Source organism: Polyodon spathula, chromosome 4 (assembly GCF_017654505.1).
Source record: "Polyodon spathula isolate WHYD16114869_AA chromosome 4, ASM1765450v1, whole genome shotgun sequence".
Classification (NCBI taxonomy): Eukaryota; Metazoa; Chordata; class Actinopteri; order Acipenseriformes; family Polyodontidae; genus Polyodon; species Polyodon spathula.
This window is the reverse complement of record NC_054537.1, coordinates 34,089,125-34,109,673: the sequence shown is the minus strand read 5'-3', so window position 1 is coordinate 34,109,673 and position 20,549 is coordinate 34,089,125. Positions and strand designations below refer to the sequence as shown.

The 20,549-nt window shown below is 37.7% G+C and overlaps 1 protein-coding gene across 1 annotated transcript; it reads right to left on the bottom strand.

Annotated features, from left to right (window-relative positions):
- Positions 1 to 613: 613 nt before the first annotated feature.
- Positions 614 to 14,276, bottom strand: esco1 (establishment of sister chromatid cohesion N-acetyltransferase 1). Its single transcript, XM_041247736.1, has 10 exons — positions 13,863 to 14,276; positions 8,530 to 10,435; positions 7,226 to 7,328; positions 6,035 to 6,101; positions 5,371 to 5,494; positions 4,598 to 4,729; positions 3,983 to 4,072; positions 3,525 to 3,668; positions 2,407 to 2,591; positions 614 to 1,746 (listed from the first exon to the last, which is right to left on the bottom strand). The coding sequence occupies exons 2-10, from the start codon at positions 10,432 to 10,434 to the stop codon at positions 1,605 to 1,607; spliced, it is 2,892 nt and encodes a 963-aa protein (XP_041103670.1). The 5' UTR covers position 10,435; positions 13,863 to 14,276; the 3' UTR covers positions 614 to 1,604.
- Positions 14,277 to 20,549: the final 6,273 nt, after the last annotated feature.

Here is a 20,549-nt window from a genome sequence, read left to right as displayed (position 1 = left end):
TGCCACAGCATTCTTCTGTTGGAAATGTTGGCTTTGTAGAGTGCATCTATACTGAACAAAAGGTCTCCTCGCAGCAGGTATGTATTGCATTGGCTTATAGGTAGCTTTTCTATCACTGTAACCCCTTTCATGAATGAGCTTCTGTCATGTTGTGTAACTTTAATAATAATAATAATAAGCTTTAATTTTATATAGCATCTTACATAGTGGACCACCATCACAGAGCACTTTAAAAGACACGAAACTTATGCGTGTGACCAATGCATCAGCTGCAGAGTCACTTACAAGAACATCTCACCCAAAAGATGGACCACAAGGAGGTTAAGTGACTTTCTCTGGGTCACACAATGAGTCAGTGGCTGAGCTGGGATTTGAACCGGATTACAAGCCTGTTTCTTTAACCACTGGACCACATAGCCTCCTATGACTGACTTCATACTAGTCTGGGACATTCTTGATGTTTTACCAAGGGCCTGGTAACAACACCTGTAAATTTTCTCCTGGCTTCATATCCTTACCCTCACCTATACATGGATTCTGAGCAGCAAGGGGAGGAGGAACCTATTTTGTGGAGGATCAATGTATACAGTTGTAAGAAAAAGAAATGTTGAACCAACTTTGATATTTTATTTTGAATGAATGTTAATATATAACAAAAGCCAAATTCCTTTCCATCAAATCTGCTATGCTCCAAAAAAAGGTTGTAACAATATTAGGTTCCACCGTGACTGGTAATAGACTGAAAATATTGCTCTTATACAAACTGAATGGTTATCATCCTGCACTATCTTTCAACCAAATATCACAAAAACTATCTGGGTCTCAAAAAGGCACCAGTGTGTCTCTGGAACAAGAAAAATAAAAAGTTCATCACGTCACTGATTTACAAGTTTGTGTACCATGTAGAATAGCGCCATCTAGCAACTACTCAGGAAAATACACTCACATTTCAAAACTACTGAAGTGCTTGTTAGTTTTTATGCACTATGCACAATTTTATGCACTATTAAATATGTAATCAAACTTTCGATTTGAGGGCCTAGTACATCTCCATTACCTGTGTACAAGTACACGAAAGGCCTCCAAATCATACACTTCCATTTCCAATAAAAGTTAACAATTTCTAACACTTTTTTGGAGAAAGCATAATGCACGTAACTCTTAATTTAAAACACATTAAGTTCTCATTAAAAAAATTAACAAAATATACATTTCTTTTACAATATCAAAGAACTACTTGGAGAATGAAAAATAAAAACTAGTTCTCCAACTTTTTTTTGTATTTTTTTTTTTTTATTTTTATTTAACAACCTGAGTTCCTGGAATAGAATAACTTCAACATACCTCTTATCTGGTCATGTTTTCTAAGAAATGCTTAAAACACTTTCCACTGTATCCAACAGCTTGGTACAACCTACTAAAGAACTAGCAATTATAACTCCTAATGGCTCAATAATCGCGTACATACACATTATCCCTCAATTGTCCGCCCCCCCACCATGTCCCTTGCTTCGCTGCACACATTTCACGAAAGGTAAAGCTTTCATTAAGCCAGTTAATAGTACTGATATGTTCAGAAGAGTGTTTCAAATCAGTTATCCTCATTAGCGATTGCAGCTGATGAAATTATAGACCAAGAACTGTGGAGTCCCAAAGTAACGGGTCGCAAACAGCTTTCCATCAGGCGTCGGGTCTGAGAATGCAATTTCTTCTTTACTTAAATAAGAACCATAGATAAAGGTGCTCCTGTAAGGCAAACAAAAAGCGTCTTTTAAAAACCTGATGCAGGCAAAAAAAACTTCAAACCAAGAACCTGTTCACTGATTCAACGTCACAAACTCTTTGCATGAAACATCTACTTTGAATGTGCAGGCTGCTTAAACAAAGACACGATCCGATGCAAACTCAAGTAGAGTCCTCCATGCTTTCATTTGCTAGTCTCTCATTAGAAGCAGGTATGTATCGAAGGAGATTTTACATTATCAGAGTATCCAAGTATGAATAGGATAATTAGAAAGAAATGTTTTTCAATACAGCTCTCAACTTGCATGGTAACACAGAATACATTATTTATAATTCATGAGGCAATTTATAATATAATAAACCACCTGCCATAGGGGCGTTGTCATAGAACAACTTAAATCCATTGTTTGTCCTAGCCCTGCTTACTTAACAGTTTAAGAAATGTTGAGGACATATATAATTAACAAGTAGCCTTAAGATCCTGCATCACTCAAAGCGGCTTACTATCATAACAGGGTTGCAACTGAGAACAGAGTGCACAATGACATTCCGTAACAAACTGGAGACAACTGCAATGAGGTTGAAGGATACATTCAGATCATGGTAATTTACATCAAAGCTAACCACAAGAGAGAACCCTCTGGGTTGAGGAAACACCTTTACCTCAGGCAGTCGAGCAATCTGGATGCAATTCCCTTCCGCCTCATCAAGCTGAACACCCAGATGCGGCTGATGCCACAGATAGCTGGCTCTGGGGTGGTGGAGCAGCACCATGCCCGCTGACGCTCAAACATGACCTTATCCCCCTCTGAGTCCTCCAGGACGCTCTCATCTATCACCCTGAAACCCTGGCATGTTCCACAAAGCTACAGTTAGTAAGGGAAACTGGCCAAAAACACAGAATCGGGCCGTTTCTTAAGCTAAAACCAGTTATTTCTTGGGTAAACCCTCACAGAAGTGCACCATAGTAAAACAGTTCTAAAGCATAGTGAAAGCATGGTAAAGCATATGTGAGCATTGAAAAGAATAGCAAGGTACGGTAAAGCATATTATTAAACATGGTAAACCGGGGTTAACTATGGTAAATGCACCCTACAACCATGTGGAACGGATTTTAAAACTGCAAAAATACCATGGTGAACTTTTATAAAGGGCATTGTTACCAATTAATAAAAATAACAAAGTTTGATTGGTTAAATAGCATGCTAGCTGCTGGAAAGCCTTGGACATTTAACTGGTCTATCTGTCCAAATATCTAGCTGTCTACTGAAGCGGTTTTTGTAAATTAGTGTAAAAGATAAGATAACAGCCTTACAGTTTTAGTAGTTACTACAGAAACAATTCTATAGCAGCATACAGTGTCTCAGCTTGAACCTTTTCAACCCTCTGCGTTATCAAGCTAAAACTTCTATACGCACAAACGTGGCTTGACAATGATGTTTTTTTTTTTTTAAAGCTCAGATGATTGATTTTTTTTTTTTTTTAAAGCCATCCCTAGGCCTAAACTACAGTTATGGACAAAACTTTTTCATTAACTGAAAGACAATTAAAAAAAAACAAAACAAAACCAAAAAAAACTACAACATAATTTAGATATTTTCTTTAACATCATGTTAGATTTTGAAATGTCACATTTTCAAATGTGTCAGTTTTTCGTGAAGTATAGAGAAAACTACAAAACAGCACTTAACGCAATATGTTAACACAGCATTATTCCACAGGTTTCATTTGACTTTATGAAGCAAAAATTCCTAGTATTTTTTTTTTTTTTTTAAACTGACCTCCTGAATATGCTCGGCTATCAGACAGCCAGTAACCTTCTTGTCATTGGAGATGAAGAGAAAGGTCTTGGTGTTGGAAGGGCACTTGGTTTTGACCTGCTGGAACCCCAGGTCATTGTCCACCATCTCACGAATCTCTTCAACCTAGTAAAAGAGGCAATGACATGAAAGCACTGAAATACAGCACTTTTCAGGAGCTGTGCAGTACAGGTTTCTAGTTAACCTTTAGGTGCATTAACTATGGAAAAACAATAGCTTAAGAGAAGGACCACAAACACGGACAACAAAACTTCACTGGGAAATCCATAATAAAGTACGGTATACATGCAAATTCATTCATACTAGTACTATATTACCATGCCCAAATAAAGGTGCTGATAAACTGCAGGGGACTGCCTGTATGAAACAAGGACCTGAAGATCAGCTAATAAACTTCTGCAGATAGAAAAAAACCATACCTTTTTCAGTGCATATTTAGGGTCATCAGGAAGAACCACTATGATCTTGCCATCAGGATATTCTCCCAGAATCCTCTCCTTTTTCCAGCCCTGAAACAAATAGGTGATAATTACAACATTTAATACTGAGAACTCAAGCATCCAAAATAAGGGTTAGTGATACAGTCGCCACCACTTAAAACGGGCGCGTTTGTGTTTACGTGATTCACCCGCGGTAAGCGATGGACGGTATAAACACCCACACAATAACCTGACATTCAAAATGTCCCCCAATCACCTGTACAGTAATCAAAACAAACAAGAGTGTAAGCAGTTTAGTCTTTATTGAGACACTCATTACACTAATAAAGTGTATTAAAACCTGTAAATGTAATAAAAAGGTCACTGGTGCGAGGTGAGCCAAAGACATCCTGGGCAACCTAAGCCAGTCAATGCCATTTTTTTTCTGTATAGGTGTTTTTTCATAATACACCAACATAAGCACACTGTGATAAAACAGAATGAGAGTAGTAACAATGACTTTTGCTGAAGTACACGACCACTGCCTGAATTACAAAGTGTTTAAGCCCAACATAGTGCATGAGCCATTGCACGAACACAGCGCGGTTTCCTCACCACATATTTGACAGCGCTGATGAACTGATTGTGGAAGAGCAGGTGCTGTGCCTCGTCTTCAGGATTGGCTGCCGAGTACAGCATTCCGCACATGTTGCAGGAAACAGCCCCAAACCGCTTCTGACCAGCATCCTGTAGAGATAAACAACAGGCGCCAAGTAAAGTTTCTGTCAGGGTTATTAACCCAAGCTGAAGGACATTTCAAAAGCTCTACAAAGACCAATACCTCCATATTACCATAATATACAAAGTTAAAAACTAGCCACACGTGAAGCACTTGACCACTATTAGTAGATCCCAGAACCCTATTTAGTACATTTCCACTGAGACTATTTATTTATTTTAGTGTGTTCAATTTTACCCCTGAATGCCTAACCACGTTATCCCTCACCGCAGCAATTCCCCACACGGCCCAGGAGACCCGAAAGTTCAGTGGGCATCTTTCTTTTTCACTCAGGAACTCGAGAGCAGATGTCAGCGAGCTATGAACCTCTGGAGAACAAAGACCAGCCCTGCAGGTGTCCAGCCTTGACCTTACTGAGAAACAGTCCCAGACAGTTTCGCCTCCCTAACCTACGGGTGCCAGAGCCAATGCAACACTGCCTTCAAAGTCCCCAGTGAAGACCGGCCTACTTTGCAGATCCAGGCCGTGAACCTGAGCTGTATGACCAGACGGCTGCTCTTTCCACCAGGTGAGCCACTCGGGGACCCCCACCGAGGTTATTTTAAACAAATTGAGAGTTTAGACATCAACATAAATATTATTTACTCACAATGGTCAATTGCAGCGCACCGTTTTTTTCTGCTTCCTTTAACTTCTTTATTTCTTTGTGTATTATGGAATCAGAAAGTGAAATGGCACTCTTCATGAGAGGCGGCTGGCCTGACGAAAGAATCCTGTAGTGGGGGGAAAATATTTTCCGATTTATTATTATCTGACGTTTCAGTTTGCATATTTATCACATCCAATGATACGCAGAATCAGCCTGGCCCTTTACATAATCTACATTTACTTACCTGTTTTTTTTTTTTTTATTAATTTAGTAGTCGTCAATTAATTTTACTCAGTTTTACTGCCAATTTGGTATGTCCAATTGTATTTAGGCTCAGCACACCGCTACCACCCCTGCGCAGACTCGGGGGCGGCGAAGACGAACACACGCTGTCCTCCGAAGCGTGTGTTGTCAGCCGACCACTTCTTTTCACTCTGCAGGCCTGCCATGCAGGCAACCCTGAGCTACAGTGTTGGAGGACAATGTAGCTCTGGGCAGCTTACATGCAAGCCCGCAGGCGCCCGGCCAGACTACAGGGGTCAACGGTGCAAAGTATCTCTTTATGTCCACTTTTGATGTGGCAACGAAAAATCCTCACAAATCGACATGTTATCAAACCAAAAACATTTATAATCATACCATGGTTACAGACATGGAAACATACTTATCCGTGTTTGCTGAAGAACTCTGGTTGCTGCAGAGTGTTTGAATCGGCTGCTTGAGTTCAGACTCTAGATAATAAAAGGAAAAGGAGACAAAGTGTTTTTTGTTTTTTTTTCCCCACAAATAATGTAGGCCACATGGATATTTTTATTGAGATTCGTCAACTCCCAATCATTTATAAAATATTAATACTCATCTTGTGCCATGGATCAACCTTTTAGGTCAATTTAAAATCAGTGCTGGTTGAATTCAATTCCTGTCTGTGACTGATATGGACCACATTAATGTAACCTGTCAGCATGCCATGCATTGTGACCCTGCATATGTAATTTTGAAAGCAGATTGGCGTACCCACAACATTCAGTACATGAGTTCAAAACTGTCTTAGAATCGAGTGCAATGGCTCAGGGACACATTAGACATTGGACATTAGACAAGTAACGAAAACATAAACAGTGGGCGAAATTGGGCAGTTCAACATCACGTGGCTCAATTACTGTAATGTGTCCCAAAGTGTGGTCTCCTGTGTGTGGAGTGGACATTAAACAGTGTCAATGACAGGAGACATCATGGGGAGCACAGAAGAGACAACCACCCGGGAAGATCACCAAATTCAAATGTCCTTTCACAAACACTAGAAAATGTTGAAATGGCAGTTTCATGAGGCTGGTGTGCAGTCCAGAAGAGCCATAATAAGGATAAGTGTGACAGGGTCTGGAGACAGCGTGGTGAACACGTTGCACCACACAATACACATGGAGACGGATCTGTCATGGTGTGGGCTGGAATCAGCATAGAAGGAATGATGGACCTCCATCTCATCCAGAATGCCACCCTCAATTCTGTAGGCACCATAATAAGATCCTCCATATGATAGCGAGACCTTATTCTGGTGTAGTGGGACCACACTTCATTTTTGGTTGATGACAATGCCCGCCCTCAAGCAATGATCATCACTGCTTATCTTGAAGAGGAAGCAATTCAGACAGCCATTCAATAAATGGCACACTATGAAACTCTTGAATTGCTCCCCCTCAAACTCCCAGGTCCTGGTTTTAAACTGTGTCCTAGGTCACACACAGGTCAAACACATAACAACCGACCCTTCCCTGATCTATGTTATACCTACAGTACATTTGGTGGGTGTCTGTTATTTAAATCAGACACCAAGTTGTTGTGAATCAGCCTTTACCTCCAGTCCCCTGCTCTTTTGTCAGCTTCAGCTGTTTCACTGGAGCAGAGTCTGATTGGACTGGAGAAATTTCCGCACAGGAATCCAAACGTAGAATGAAATCCTGATTTTAAAAAAAAATAAAAATTATAAGAATCACATCTGCATTCGCTTTACAATTTGCAGGGGCTCATAATACTCATGGATCTGGAGTACTTAGGTAGACTTTTCAAATCTTCCCAGCTTAGTAACATTTCAAAAAAAGGTATCTGGCTTTCAACTGTCTCATAAATTCTAAATGTATACATACATATTTAAAAAACAGGTCCCACAAGTCCTGCACACAGGTACTAACTGGTTAAAAAAACAAAAAACACCACCATCAACATTTCACAGGCAAAAGGAGATTCAGCCTAAGAGGTATACATTTCAATAACCGTTAATTATCTTACCTCCTGTTGCTAGCTTTTTAAAAGCACCCTCCCACACACCTCCTCATCTCCTCTTGACTGTAATTAAAGTGACTGTAGCTAACAAAACAGTTTCAAGACATTTTCCCTGCCTTGCACGTCAATTCATTATACAGGTCTCAAAGGTGCAATTTTGAAAGAAACACATATTATAGCACAAATGCATTTTCACTGTATAACATGTAATCTGGTACTACTTTAGCTTAGGGAAGCTCTCAGTTTCTATATCTTATTCCCGAGTCATTTGTTTGGACTTGCGCTTCCTGAGCAATTTCACCTCAGAAGTGTCCTCTGGGTCAAAGCATGTTACTGGTTGAAAGCACGTCAATTAAGGGGAAGTGGCTGATTGGTTATTGATAATAAAACACTGTAAAGGGGTGGGGGCAATTTTAGCCTCCAGGTGAAATGACCTTAGTGCAAGACAGGTCAAAATCACGTCTTTCAAACATGCATGTATTTAAGTTAGTGAAGTAGAAGACATCATGTCTTAAATAACTTTCAAAACTGCCCACTTGAGACCTATCTAAATTGATGTGTACGGCAAAGAAATGTATGGAACTACTTTGTTAGCAACAATTACTTTGCTACAATTTTGTTAGTTTGAATGTCTCTTGCATGCAAACAAAAATACTGCAATGTCAGTGTTGTTTCAACAAAATACTTTTTTTTTTTGCACTGTCATGCCTGAATAGCAGATTGGGCCTATATAGAGAAACCAACCTGTTATAGAAGAGAACAGAAGAGGTTTAATTGATTCTTTAAACATGTGCCTGTTGTAGAAACCACATTCTCAACCAAAGATTCCTGCCTTTGTAAAATTGTAAAGAGAAGCTAAAATTGAACTACTCCACTTACCTCAGTTGCAAGTTCTTTGGGTTCAACCTGTGAGGCTGCTGCATGCTCTGTACTCTTTACAGCAGTTTCTTTAGGCTCGTCAAGTTCAAAATCATCCGCCGAGTATTTTGCTCGAGGTTTAAAAGATACCTGTTCAAGAATTTTCCGCTTGTTGCTGCTATTGCCATTGGGCAGCGGTACTATCAAGACAGGCGTTGGCTTTTTCACCTGGGTCTGTAACACCTTTACTCCCACAGTGGTGGGCTGAGAGGCAATGATGGCCGGTGTTATAGTCACTCTGGGTATTGGGACATTATCTGGACACTTCCCCTGATTTGCCTGATCCATTTTTATCTTCTTCATTCTTGTCCAGCTGAGCTGTTGGCGCATAACTTCAGTTTGCCGCATTTGCTGAATCCTGGATCGTTTTTTCTTCTCCTTGCTTTTCAAAGGCACCACTATCTGGCTCATGAAAAACTGTTTTTTTGGCTGCTGGGGTGGGGGTTCTGGTGGGCAAACTACATGAGGTGTGGCATCACACCCAGTACTTCCTGGCTGCTCTGCGACCCCTGACTCTGCTTGCTGCGGCCTGCTCTCCACCTCCGGCTTTGCTTCTTTTAACGTCCGCACCTCCACTGTGTCAGATTCTATTTCCTCTGCTATCTCCTCACACAGTGCAAGTAAGTTGAGCTGTTTGGTGGGCTCAGGGACTGCAGCTTTATCCGCTGCTTGCCGAACCCTTGCCTTGGCTTGAGGATTTATTTGTCGCTGACTAGAAGGCCCTGGGCTGGCTTTAGCTTTTTTCACGATATTCCCAGTATTTGATTTATTAAGTACAGGCACTCTCTTAGACATTAAGGTCTTAGGATTATTTTTATCTTTCTTAACCTCCATAAGGCTGGAGTTTTTCTTGCCACACTGTTGCTCTGAAGCACATTTAAGTTTTTGTCCCTCTGAATCACTGGATTTCTTTGCCTCATCTTTCTGTTGTACTGAAGGACTGGAGTCTGTTATACCCTCTCTCTGTACCGCTAAAGAACAAGAATTATTTTGCACTTTTCCCTGCACATCTGTTGTATAAGTGTTCCCCTTACTTAGCCCTGTTGACTCATAAATATTAGATTCCTTGATCACTTTTAACAGTGCCACCAGTGGAGGTGATGTCTTTTTAACCCCTCCCAGCTTCACCACTTTAGAAGCAGAATCTTTCTCAACTTCTTTTTCTGACAGTTGATTCTGGCTCATGTCCACTTCATCCTTTTTCTCCAGAGGTACTTTCTCAGATAAGTCTGAAGTTGCTGCTTTATTGCCATTTGGTCTGGGCGAGCCATCTTGTCCAGAGGGGACAGTCTTCTTTGCCCCAGTCTCCGTCATCACATTCCCACCTGGTTTTGAATCACTAGAAGAGCTATCCTTTATAAGCTTTACTGATGATCCGGCTTTGCGAGATACAGACTTCCTGGCATTCTTTGCACTCTTACTGTTTTCTCCATCCACAAGTTGGGTCTGGCTTTCTCTTGGCAACCGTTTACGAAGCAAGTTTGGGACGGCAAGCTGTTTTTTCTTTGGAGCTTTAGAACTTGTCTTTAAGTTTTTCCCTTGAATACGTGTGACATTACTGGATTTTGGTTTGCTTTCAGAAGTGTTTTCCTCTGCCTGTTTAACCCGAGAGGACTGTCTGATGGGTTTCTTGGTTACAAGTGCATTTGTAGGTTTCTTTATCTGATTCAGTGCAGATGGTGGCTTTTTCTTGGCACATGGGTTAACCAAAGTTCTTTTATGTGGAACCGTTCTCTTCTGGGGTATGGTTGACTTGACTGAAGTCTGACGATTTCTCTTGGGTGCTGAGGCACTTTCCGATTGCTCTAGTTTTCTTTTCTTGGAATTAAATTCTAATGAAACATTTTTTCTTTTCGGAGCTGGCATTCTGCAGATGTAACAAGAAACATTAAAGTACTAATACTATAACAACAGAAAGACATCAATAGATATCACAGGGATTGGAACATGATTCCCATTGCATAGCAGTTTGATCCATTCCTGGTTTTGCTATGAGTTTAATAAGACACACTAGAGTGTGTTACCTATACACTTTAGCTAATCAAAACCATAGTAAAACCTGGAATGAGTGAAACTGCTACGTAAGTGGAGTCTTATTTCCATCCATGTATTAGCGTTAATTAATAATACATATCTACTGTATTAATACTGATTGTATGAATGCTATATTATCCCAAATAAGTGGCCATCCCTGACACTCACTTTTAGCAACACTGATTGTATTGTTTTGTTTTTTAATCAACGTTACCCACATTTTTTATCCTATTTGTGATGCCCAATTTAAATGTCACCTGAAAGCTTAATTTCCAAGTAAAAACCTGTTTCAAAGAAAGTTTTTTTTTTTTTTTTTATTACAGCCTACAATGTCAACCTGTACCAGTTTGTAGTTTTTACCTACACCCCTAAAACATCTATACATGGATTAGATATTGCATGTGCAGACTCTATCTTACACTAGGCTATTATAGTAATTGAGCAAATCAGATGTGTCAAGTGCTACGCATTGGGCTTGAGACTCATGCATTAGTCAATTTATCTCATGTTAGTGGTGTCAATTAACTGCAGTAAGTCCGTGATTACCAACAAAGTTGATTAAGAAGTTTATGTCTGTAACTCGGGTCAATGTCAAATCTGGTTTGCCTGTATAAGGTACCTGTATCCCATTTTGAGTAAATATATCTAGATTTAAAATATTTCTCAGGGGCTGCAAGAGACAACAATACATCCAGGGCCTCGGGCACAGGACTCGCATGAAAAGCCGCTTTCCAAGCTTGTTGTACTGTGGTAACCATGGAGACTACAGGTGTTGTATACGCGCGCAACAGGAGATAGGAGGCTACGCAGGGTTTTTGTGAGTGTATGAACACTTGACTGTCAAACAAAGTATGAGTTTGCCAGTGTATGTATTAATGGTTACTATTTGAGAAAAGCACAAAACGAAAGTCATTCTTGGAGGAGTTCTGTACTTTCTGTAATGTACAGCTTCTGAAGCATGTTCATACTAGATGGCTTAGCCTGGAAGTAGTATTAACAAATTGTTACAGCAGTATGCAGTTCTCAAAAGCTACTTTTTGTCTGTTGATGACAGCTGTGCAAGGTGCAAGAGGCGGTTCTGCTTTCAGGGATCCTATGACAAAAGTTTAGCACCCTGAACAAGTTTCTGCGGTGGGAACATCCTTGTATTTATATGATTGATGGTGTGCTTTATACTTTTCTGAGAAAACTTCTAGGAAAGTGGTGCAAGTCATCAAAAATGCTGCCTCACTTACTGATGTAGACTTTATTAATTCTGACAATCAGCTTCCAGACACAACAACAACAACAACAACAATAATATTTTCATTTTTATATAGCATCTTTCATAGCTGACCACCATCACATGTGAGAAACTACCTTTGAGTGATGAACTGTTAAAGATGGCAGCATTTGTGGACTTTGATATTTGGGAAAAATGCACTTATGAACAGACTGAGCATCTCTCCATCTGAGAAAGAGAAGCTGCAAGAGCAGTTTGTTGATTACTAGTTGATGTAGAAATCAGATATCCCTCAGTGTGTATGGGATGAGGCAGCACTACAAACTGATACAGATAACACTAGTGTGCAACACAGAATGGACACTGTATGGGCATATTTTAGCAATGTCAAAAGCCCAAGTGGTCTTCTCGAGTTCCCATTACTGTCCAGGGTTGCCAGGCTTTTCTTAGTTTTATCCCACTCAAATGCAGAAGACAGAGTGTTCAGTCTTGTTCGAATGAATAAAACACCATTCAGACCAAACCTTGGACTAGACAGGGCACTCTATTATTTAAGAGAAGCTGGTAAATCCTGAGCAATGTTTCAAGTTTGAGCCACCAAAAGAAGTTGGGCCACATAGCAATATAACAAAGCACATGAATAAACTGTGAAACAAATTAGATATTAAAAGAAATGTGGAATCTGAATCTTTTATTTATGGTTAGTTAGATTCTAATTAATTTAATGAAGTGTAATTAATTTATTTTTTACATGGTTTAGTTGTCTTATTTTAATTATTTAATTTTAATTTATTTATTTAGCATTTATTAATTTTGGAATCTGATTGTTTTAGTTTGCTGTAAATGTAATATGGCCAATAATATACAAACCAAATAATATTTGTACTGTAAAGTGTTTTTGAAAACCATGATCACTACGACAAGGTGAGATGCAAAATAAACACATTGTTATATTGATAAAACTGTTTTCGTCTTTGTTAGGTTTATATAAAACCAGTTTATTTTTGGATATTTCTCTTGTTCTGTCCACTGACTGTGTGCCTAAATCAGGGTTTATTAACTCTGGTCCTCAGGAACCTCCAGTCATTCAGGTTTTTGCTCCAACCAATAAATAATTGTTTTTATTGAAATCCACTGGTTTGCATTACATATAGAATTCTTACGTTTAATATGTACATCCCCAGACTTTAATATGAACTGGGACATTTAAGTGTTTCATATGCAACATTAAGCAGTGTGCATTTTAAAATAGACTACAATATTAAGTGCTGGCTGGATTAAAAACCTGGACTATTGGATGTCGCCAAGGACCAAAGATGAGAGTCCCTCCCTTAAGCAATGACCAGGTCCTGACACACATCTGGAAAGTCTCACTCTTTGACCTTGAATCTCATTCTTAAGGAAAAAATAAGGAATACATATACATATGCACACACACATTATATACAAATATACATATATACACACACACACACATATATATATATATATATATATATATATATATATATATATATATACACACACACACACACACACATATATATATATATATATATATATATATATATATATATATATATATATATATATATATATGTATGTGTGTACCCCCGATTCAAATTCCTTCGTTCAAATATTTTATATGCGAGTTACATTAAAAATAAAATGAAAAAAAAGTCTATCGTAATCTTAATGCATCCTCCTTTTACACGTCACCAGGGCACATGATTCCGTCAAAAGTGTGGTGTTTTCATTAACAGTAAAACAGATTCATTTCATAGTCTATCTATACAGATCTACTACATTACCTGAGTGACGCTAGCAATATACAATGACAATTCCCAATACGAGCGAAATACATTTGACGTATACTACTGTACTCACAAATGATGAATTATATATTTATAACGTATTACGGTAAAAAGAATCCTTCCGGGCCCATCAAATGGCATTATTCATAAAATAACTACTGCAGCCACAGCACACTACTTGCGTATAGACGAGACTGATAAGCTAAACAAATTATTGTACTTACCTCGTATTTCCGCCTTTTTGTAGTCTTGGGAAATAAAATTCACGATTCACGAATCATCGAAATCTCCTCTGAAGTCCAGAGAATTGAAGTTTAAAATAATCAGTCTCATGATTGACAGCCCGTAAGTCTGCAGTTCTGTCTGTAGAAAGTAGCAGGGCGCATGATATTATGGTTTTCTAAATGAGAAGATACGTAAACACTGATTAGTAATCAGTGCATATCATGGCTATGATCTTCACAGTTCCAATGCCCTTCGATTTTGAACTGCTTTAATTATCCTGCACCCTAGCAATTGTTAATTAATTACACACGACACATTATTTACCGGTATTTCACCCTTCCTATAATGTTTTTTATTCTTTCTCTGTCACAGCTGTTTCTTTAAGAGGCTGAAAGTTTTGTAGTACTTCCGGAAACAACAGTCCGGAACTCAAGAGGCGGAGATTTGTATTAAAGGAATGAGAAATTAAAGGCTACCAGTCACTTTGAAACATGCCCTCCGACTAAAACTTGTACCACTGTCGGTCTGATAGTAAAAAGGTTTAAATGATATGAGAGAGAGAGAGCTTATTGATCCCAGAATCTCATCAAGCAGCTTCTTGAAGGATCCCAGGCTGTCAGCTTCAACAACATTACAGGGGAGTTGGTTTCAGACTCTCACAATTCTCTGTGTAAAAAAGTGCCTCCTATTTTCTGTTCTGAATGCTCCTTTATCTAATCTACATTTGTGACCCCTGGTTCTTGTTTCTTTTTTTTCAGGTCGAAAAAGTCCCCTGGGTCGACATTGTCAATACCTTTTAGAATTTTGAGTGCTTGAATCAGATCGCTGCCTCGTCTTCTTTGTTCAAGACTGAGTATATCTGCATATAACATTTTAAACCAGGAATAATTCTGGTCGCTCTTCTTTGCACTCTTTCTAGAGCAGCAATATCTTTTTTGTAGCGGGGTGACCAGAACTGAACACAATATTTTAGTTGTGGTCTTACTACTGCATTCTAAAGTTTTATTATTACTTCCCTTGATTTAAATTCAGCACTTTTCACTATATCGCAAGCATTTTGTTGGCCCTTTTTATAGCTTCCCCACATTGTTTAGATGAAGACATTTCTGAGTCAACATAAACTCCTAGATCATTTTTCATAGATTCTTCTTCAATATCTCCCATATGGTATTTATAATGGGTATTTTTATTGCCTGCATGCAGTACCTTACACTTTTCTTTATTTAATGTAATTTGCTATGTGTCTATCCAGTTCTGAATGCTGTCTAGATCATTTTGAATGACCTTTACTGCTGCAACGGTGTTTGTTGTCTGCAAATTTAACAAGTTTGCTTACTATACCAGAATATAATTCACTAATGTAGATTAGGAAGAGCAGAGGACCTAATACTGATCCCTGTGGTACTCCACTGGTTACCACACTCCATTCTGAGGTTTCTCCTCTAATCAGTACTTTCTGTTTTCTACATGTTAACCACTCCTTAATCAATGTGCATGCATGTCCTTGAATCCCTACTGCACACAGTTTGAGAATTAATGTTTAACCCTCCTACTAGGTTTCGGGTCTATTTGACCCAACTCTAGTTTCCAATTAGCTTAAATGCTATTTTTTCTTTTCATTTTCTGTATAATGTTTTAAGACTTTTCACTGTGACCCGTGGCATTTATCTATGTAGATTTTTGTGCAGGAATAAAACAAGCTTCTTTAATTTGAAATTGTATTATTATTATTATTATTATTATTATTATTATTATTATTATTATTATTAGCTCTGAAAATGGCTGCACCTGTCTGGAGATATTTATAAACAAAAAAACAAACAATATGTATATCTAAAGACATTCCAAAATTAGGAGCTCCCAGGCTGGCAGTCAAAGAGGTTTTATCACAGGACCTGGACTAAAAGAGCACAAAAGAGTAAAACCCTTGCAAATAAAAACATTTAATCAATTTAAGGCTGTTTAAATTAGTTTGAAATTGCACCGGGTCTATATGACCCAAAACATAACAGATGTACCTAAATTCTGAACATAATAGGAGGGTTAATGCAGGACTTCATCAAAAGCTTTCTGGAAATCTAAATAAACCATGTCATATGCTTTCAACTATCCATTATCGATGTTGCATCTTCAAAAAAATCAAGCAGGTTAGTTAGACACAATCTCCCTATCATGAAACCATGTTGACTGTCTCCCAGGATATTGTTACCATATAGGTAATTTTCCATTTTGGATCTTATTATAGTTTCCATAAGTTTACATATAATAGAAGTCAGGCTCATTGGTCTGTAGTTACCTGGTTTGGTTTTGTCTCTCTTTTTGTGGATCTGTATTATGTTTGCAATTCTCCATTCTGTCGATAGAACCCGTTTTCAAGAGACTGTTACATGATCTTGGTTAGTGGTTTGTAAATAACTTCTTTCATATCTTTGAGTACTACTGGGGGATTTCATCCGGCCCAGGGGATTTGATTATTTTAAGAGCTCCTAGACCCTTTAACACTGCTGCCTCTGTTATGTTAAAGTTATTTAATACTGGATGGGAACAAACATGTGGGGCATGTTGTCCATATCCTTCTTTGTAAAAACTTGCGTAATCATTTAATATATTTGCTATATTTTTCTCTTCATCTATGATGTTGCAATTTCTATCTCTTAGACATTTAACTTGAATGTTCTTTTGCTGTTATAATATTGGAAACACATTTTGGAATTGGTTTTAGTCTCCTTGGCAATATTCATTTCTGTCTTTTGGCCTTTCTAACTTCATTTTTGACTTGTGCTTGCAGTTTCATGTACTCTTTCTGCATACTTTGTTCTTGGACCCTTTTGAACGCTCTGTAGTGTCTTTTTTCATTATTTTTAAAAAATTGTTCTATTAAACCATTTTGGCCATTTCGTTTTAGATTTTGATTTGTCTATTTTTGGGATTTATTTGTTTTGCGCCTCTGGTACTACATTTAAAAAAAAAATAGCCACCCTTTCTCTGTGGATGTTTTCTGTATTTTATTCCTATCTACTTCTGCTAGTCTGTTTCATTCCTTCTTAGTTAGCCTTTTTTAAATTGTAAACCTTAGCTTTAGTCATTACTTTTTGGGTTTTAAAACTTTCAAATGAGACCAATGTTGTGATCTGAGTTTGCCACTGGTTCTCTGACCTCTGTTTTAGTTATTCTGTCTTCGTTATTTGAAAAGACTAAATCAAGGCATGCCTCCCCTCTAGTCGGTGCCTTGACAAATTGTGTTAGGAAGCAGTCATTGTTATTTGTACCATTTCAATTTCAGCTGTCGTTTTCCCTGTCAGAGAGAGAGAGAGAGAGAGAGGAGAGAACCTGGCCTCACTCTCCGCGATACAGAGATCAAATTCTTGCTCTATGTAGGTGACCTAGTTCTGCTGTCGCCCACAGAGCAGGGTCTACAATAGAGCCTGTAACTGCTATAACAGTACTGTCAAAAATGGGCACTGATGGTCAATCTGGACAGAACCAGGGTCATGGTATTCCAGAAGAAATCCAGATCTCAGGCAAACAGGTACCGCTTCACTCTGGGTAACACCGTATTAGTTCGCAGCACCAACTACAACTATCTGGGTCATCAGTGCTTCAGGAAGTTTCAACCTGGCTATAAATCCATTAAAAAAAAAAGCATGTCGGTCTAAAACCAATTCCAAAACGTTTTTCCAATATTATAACAGCAAGAGAGCGTTCAAAGAGGAGACTAAATGTCTAAGAGATACAAATGGCAAAATCATAAATGAAGAAAAAAAATATAGCAAATATATTAAATTATTACTTTTCACAAGTTTTCACAAAGGAGGATACTGACAACATGTCCCACATGTTAACCTGTTGCTGTCCTGTTTTAAATAACTTTAGCATCACAATGGCAGAAGTGTTAAAGGGACTAGGAGCCCTTAAAATAAACAAATCCCCTGGGCCAGATGAGATCCTCCCAATAGTACTGAAATAAATTAAATAAGTTATTTACAAACCACTAACCAAAATCATGCAACATCTCTTGACACAGGGGTTGTATTGACAGACTAGAGAATTGCAAACATAATACCGATCCACAAAAAGGGAAAGAAAACCGAACCAGATAACTACAGACCAATAAGCCTGACTTCTATTATATGTAAACTTATGAAACTATAGTAAGATCCAAAACAGAAAATTACCTATATGGTAACAGTATCCTGGGAGACAGTCAGCATGGTTTTAAGAAAGGGAGATTGTGTCTAACTAACCTGCTTGATTTTTTTGAGGATGCAACATTGACATTGAATAATTGCAAAGCATATGACATGGTTTATTTAGATTTCCAGAAAGCGTTTGACAAAGTCCAGCATAAAAGATTAATTCTCAAACTGAACACAGTGGTTAACATGTAGAAAACAGAAAGTACTGATTAGAGGAGAAACCTCAAAATGGAGTGTGATAACCAGTGGAGTACCACAGGGATCAGTATTAGGTCCTCTACTCTTCCTAATCTACATTATTGACTTAGATTCTGGTATAGTAAGCAAACTTGTTAAATTTGCAGACGACACAAAAATAGGAGTGGCAAACACTGTTGCAGCAGCAAAGGTCATTCAAAATGATCTAGGCAACATTCAGAACTGGGTAGACACATTGCAAATGACATTTAATAGAGAATAGTGTGAGGTAGTGCGCTCAGGCAATAAAAATGTGCATTATAAATATCATATGGGAGATACTGACATTGAAGAAGCAATCTATGAAAAAGACCTAGGAGTTTATGTTGACTTCATCTAGACAATGTGGGGAAGTTTTACATTTATCTATTATGGTACCTCTTGTTAATACTGTTGACATGTTCATTTTGTTTCATTCATAACTCACACAGAGTATCTGCTATTTACTGTATAAAATTATCAGCATTTCCAATGTGAATGTAAGTAAAAAACATAGATTGGCATATGGCTCTGCGATCCGGTCAAAATGTACTTGCAGTTTGGATTCGGACCAGTGTCTGCCTGAGCACCCCTGCCTAGATTGCATTTTATTTTCTCATTCTTCAAATCTATGTTTTCACCAGCAGATGGCTCTGTGGTCATGCAGACTGCATTACGCTTTACAATTGTCCAATTGGTTGTTTAAAAAAAAAAAAAAAAGAAGTTGAACTGTAAAAAAGAGATTTCGCTTCCATGTGTTTCATCCGTTGTTTTCTTTGTTGAAAATCAAATCCACATAAATCATTTACTGTAAAGTCAACTAACTTGTTTGTTAAACCCGCTGACCCGCCACCACCCCACTACCTATTTTATGTTGTGAATAAACTTCCTTGATCATTTCCCCTGTCAGTCATTAGGGGAGACAGTTGACAGGAAACACTCTCCAGGTTAATGACCTTAGGGTCAATAGCAAGACTACAGAAGTAATACTCTGAAGTTTTGAAGTTTCATAAGGCGTGCAAACAGAGCTCTGTTTTACCAAGTATGTTACCAGATATATTAGCAGATATCATTTATTAGAATGATATCTATTAGAATGATATTATGTTTAAAAATAATAAACTTCAATGAGAAACGCTTAAACAAGTTTTTTATTTTTTTTTATTTTATTCAGACATTGAAAAATACTTTTCGTTGAAACATTTGTCATTTAATTTATTATGTTTCGTTTAGCATTTCTAAATGTTGTACTACTCAGTCTTTATTAGTTATGGATGTTCGCTATAGCGATTATATGAGCTACTCTCAAGTCAATTGAAGGGTACAACAGGTAAGGTTCACTGGGTTATTTAATTAGCTATAACCGCTCCATGCCAAAAGGGGATGCCATGAAAAGAATATTCAGAATGTAACCCATTTCCAAAACCCTATTTTAGACATCTGAAGCAATGTGATATTTATTTATGTTCACCTGAGTGTCCCATGAATAGTTTGAATGAGGTTATCTTTTGCTGATGAAAAAAAAAGCTTATCTGAGTAAGACAAAGGCTTTTATGTAGATTTAAATTTTAACATTTGCAACATTCAAGTAACAAAACAGTTGTAAAATTGATCCTCAATATCCTCACAGTGGAAAATAAAAAAAAATAGAATAACAGCGACTAAAATTACCTACTTCTGATTTTCTCACAGTCGTATCAATACTTCACGGGTCACATAAATTCAAATTATTGTGTATGAAATAAATACACTAATAAAGACATCTAACTATCTACAGCTATGGCCAAAAGTTTTGCATCACCTAAAATGTTAGGATTGAGACAATATATAAAAAAAATAATAATAATAAAAAAAATTGAAAAACTAAATGAATTTAGGAAACTACAAAATGACATTGCAAAATTCTACCGGAAGCCATAATAATAGTACAGTATTTCATGATAAATTTCAAAATGTCACATTTTTCCATTTGTCAGTTTAAGTACTATGGAAAACCACAAAGTGGTATGTAATTCAACATCTTAACGTAACATTATCCTAACAACATCTTCAGTTTACAGTTAACTTGATACATCCTGTTTTCAGTGCTACCACCCAGAAGGAAACCTTCACAGGTAAACATCAATTTTATAAAATGCTCTTAAGATATCCAATGGAACAGAAATTCTACAATATAATCTAGCAACAATAGCAGTGAGTTTAGTAGTAGATTCTTGCTAGGTTTATATAATGTATTTCTTTTCAGAGTGTGCCCGTCTGTCTTTGCACTTGCTT

Excerpts from the sequence above, each read along its gene's own strand:
- esco1 (XM_041247736.1), bottom strand. The coding sequence starts at position 10,434 with ATGCCAGCTCCGAAAAGAAAAAATGTTTCATTAGAATTTAATTCCAAG. Across the intron at positions 5,495-6,034 it reads TCTTCAGCAAACACGGATAA|GATTCTTTCGTCAGGCCAGC; the intron begins GTATGTTTCCAT and ends CCCCCACTACAG. Across the intron at positions 2,592-3,524 it reads TAGCCGAGCATATTCAGGAG|GGTTTCAGGGTGATAGATGA; the intron begins GTCAGTTTAAAA and ends GGAACATGCCAG.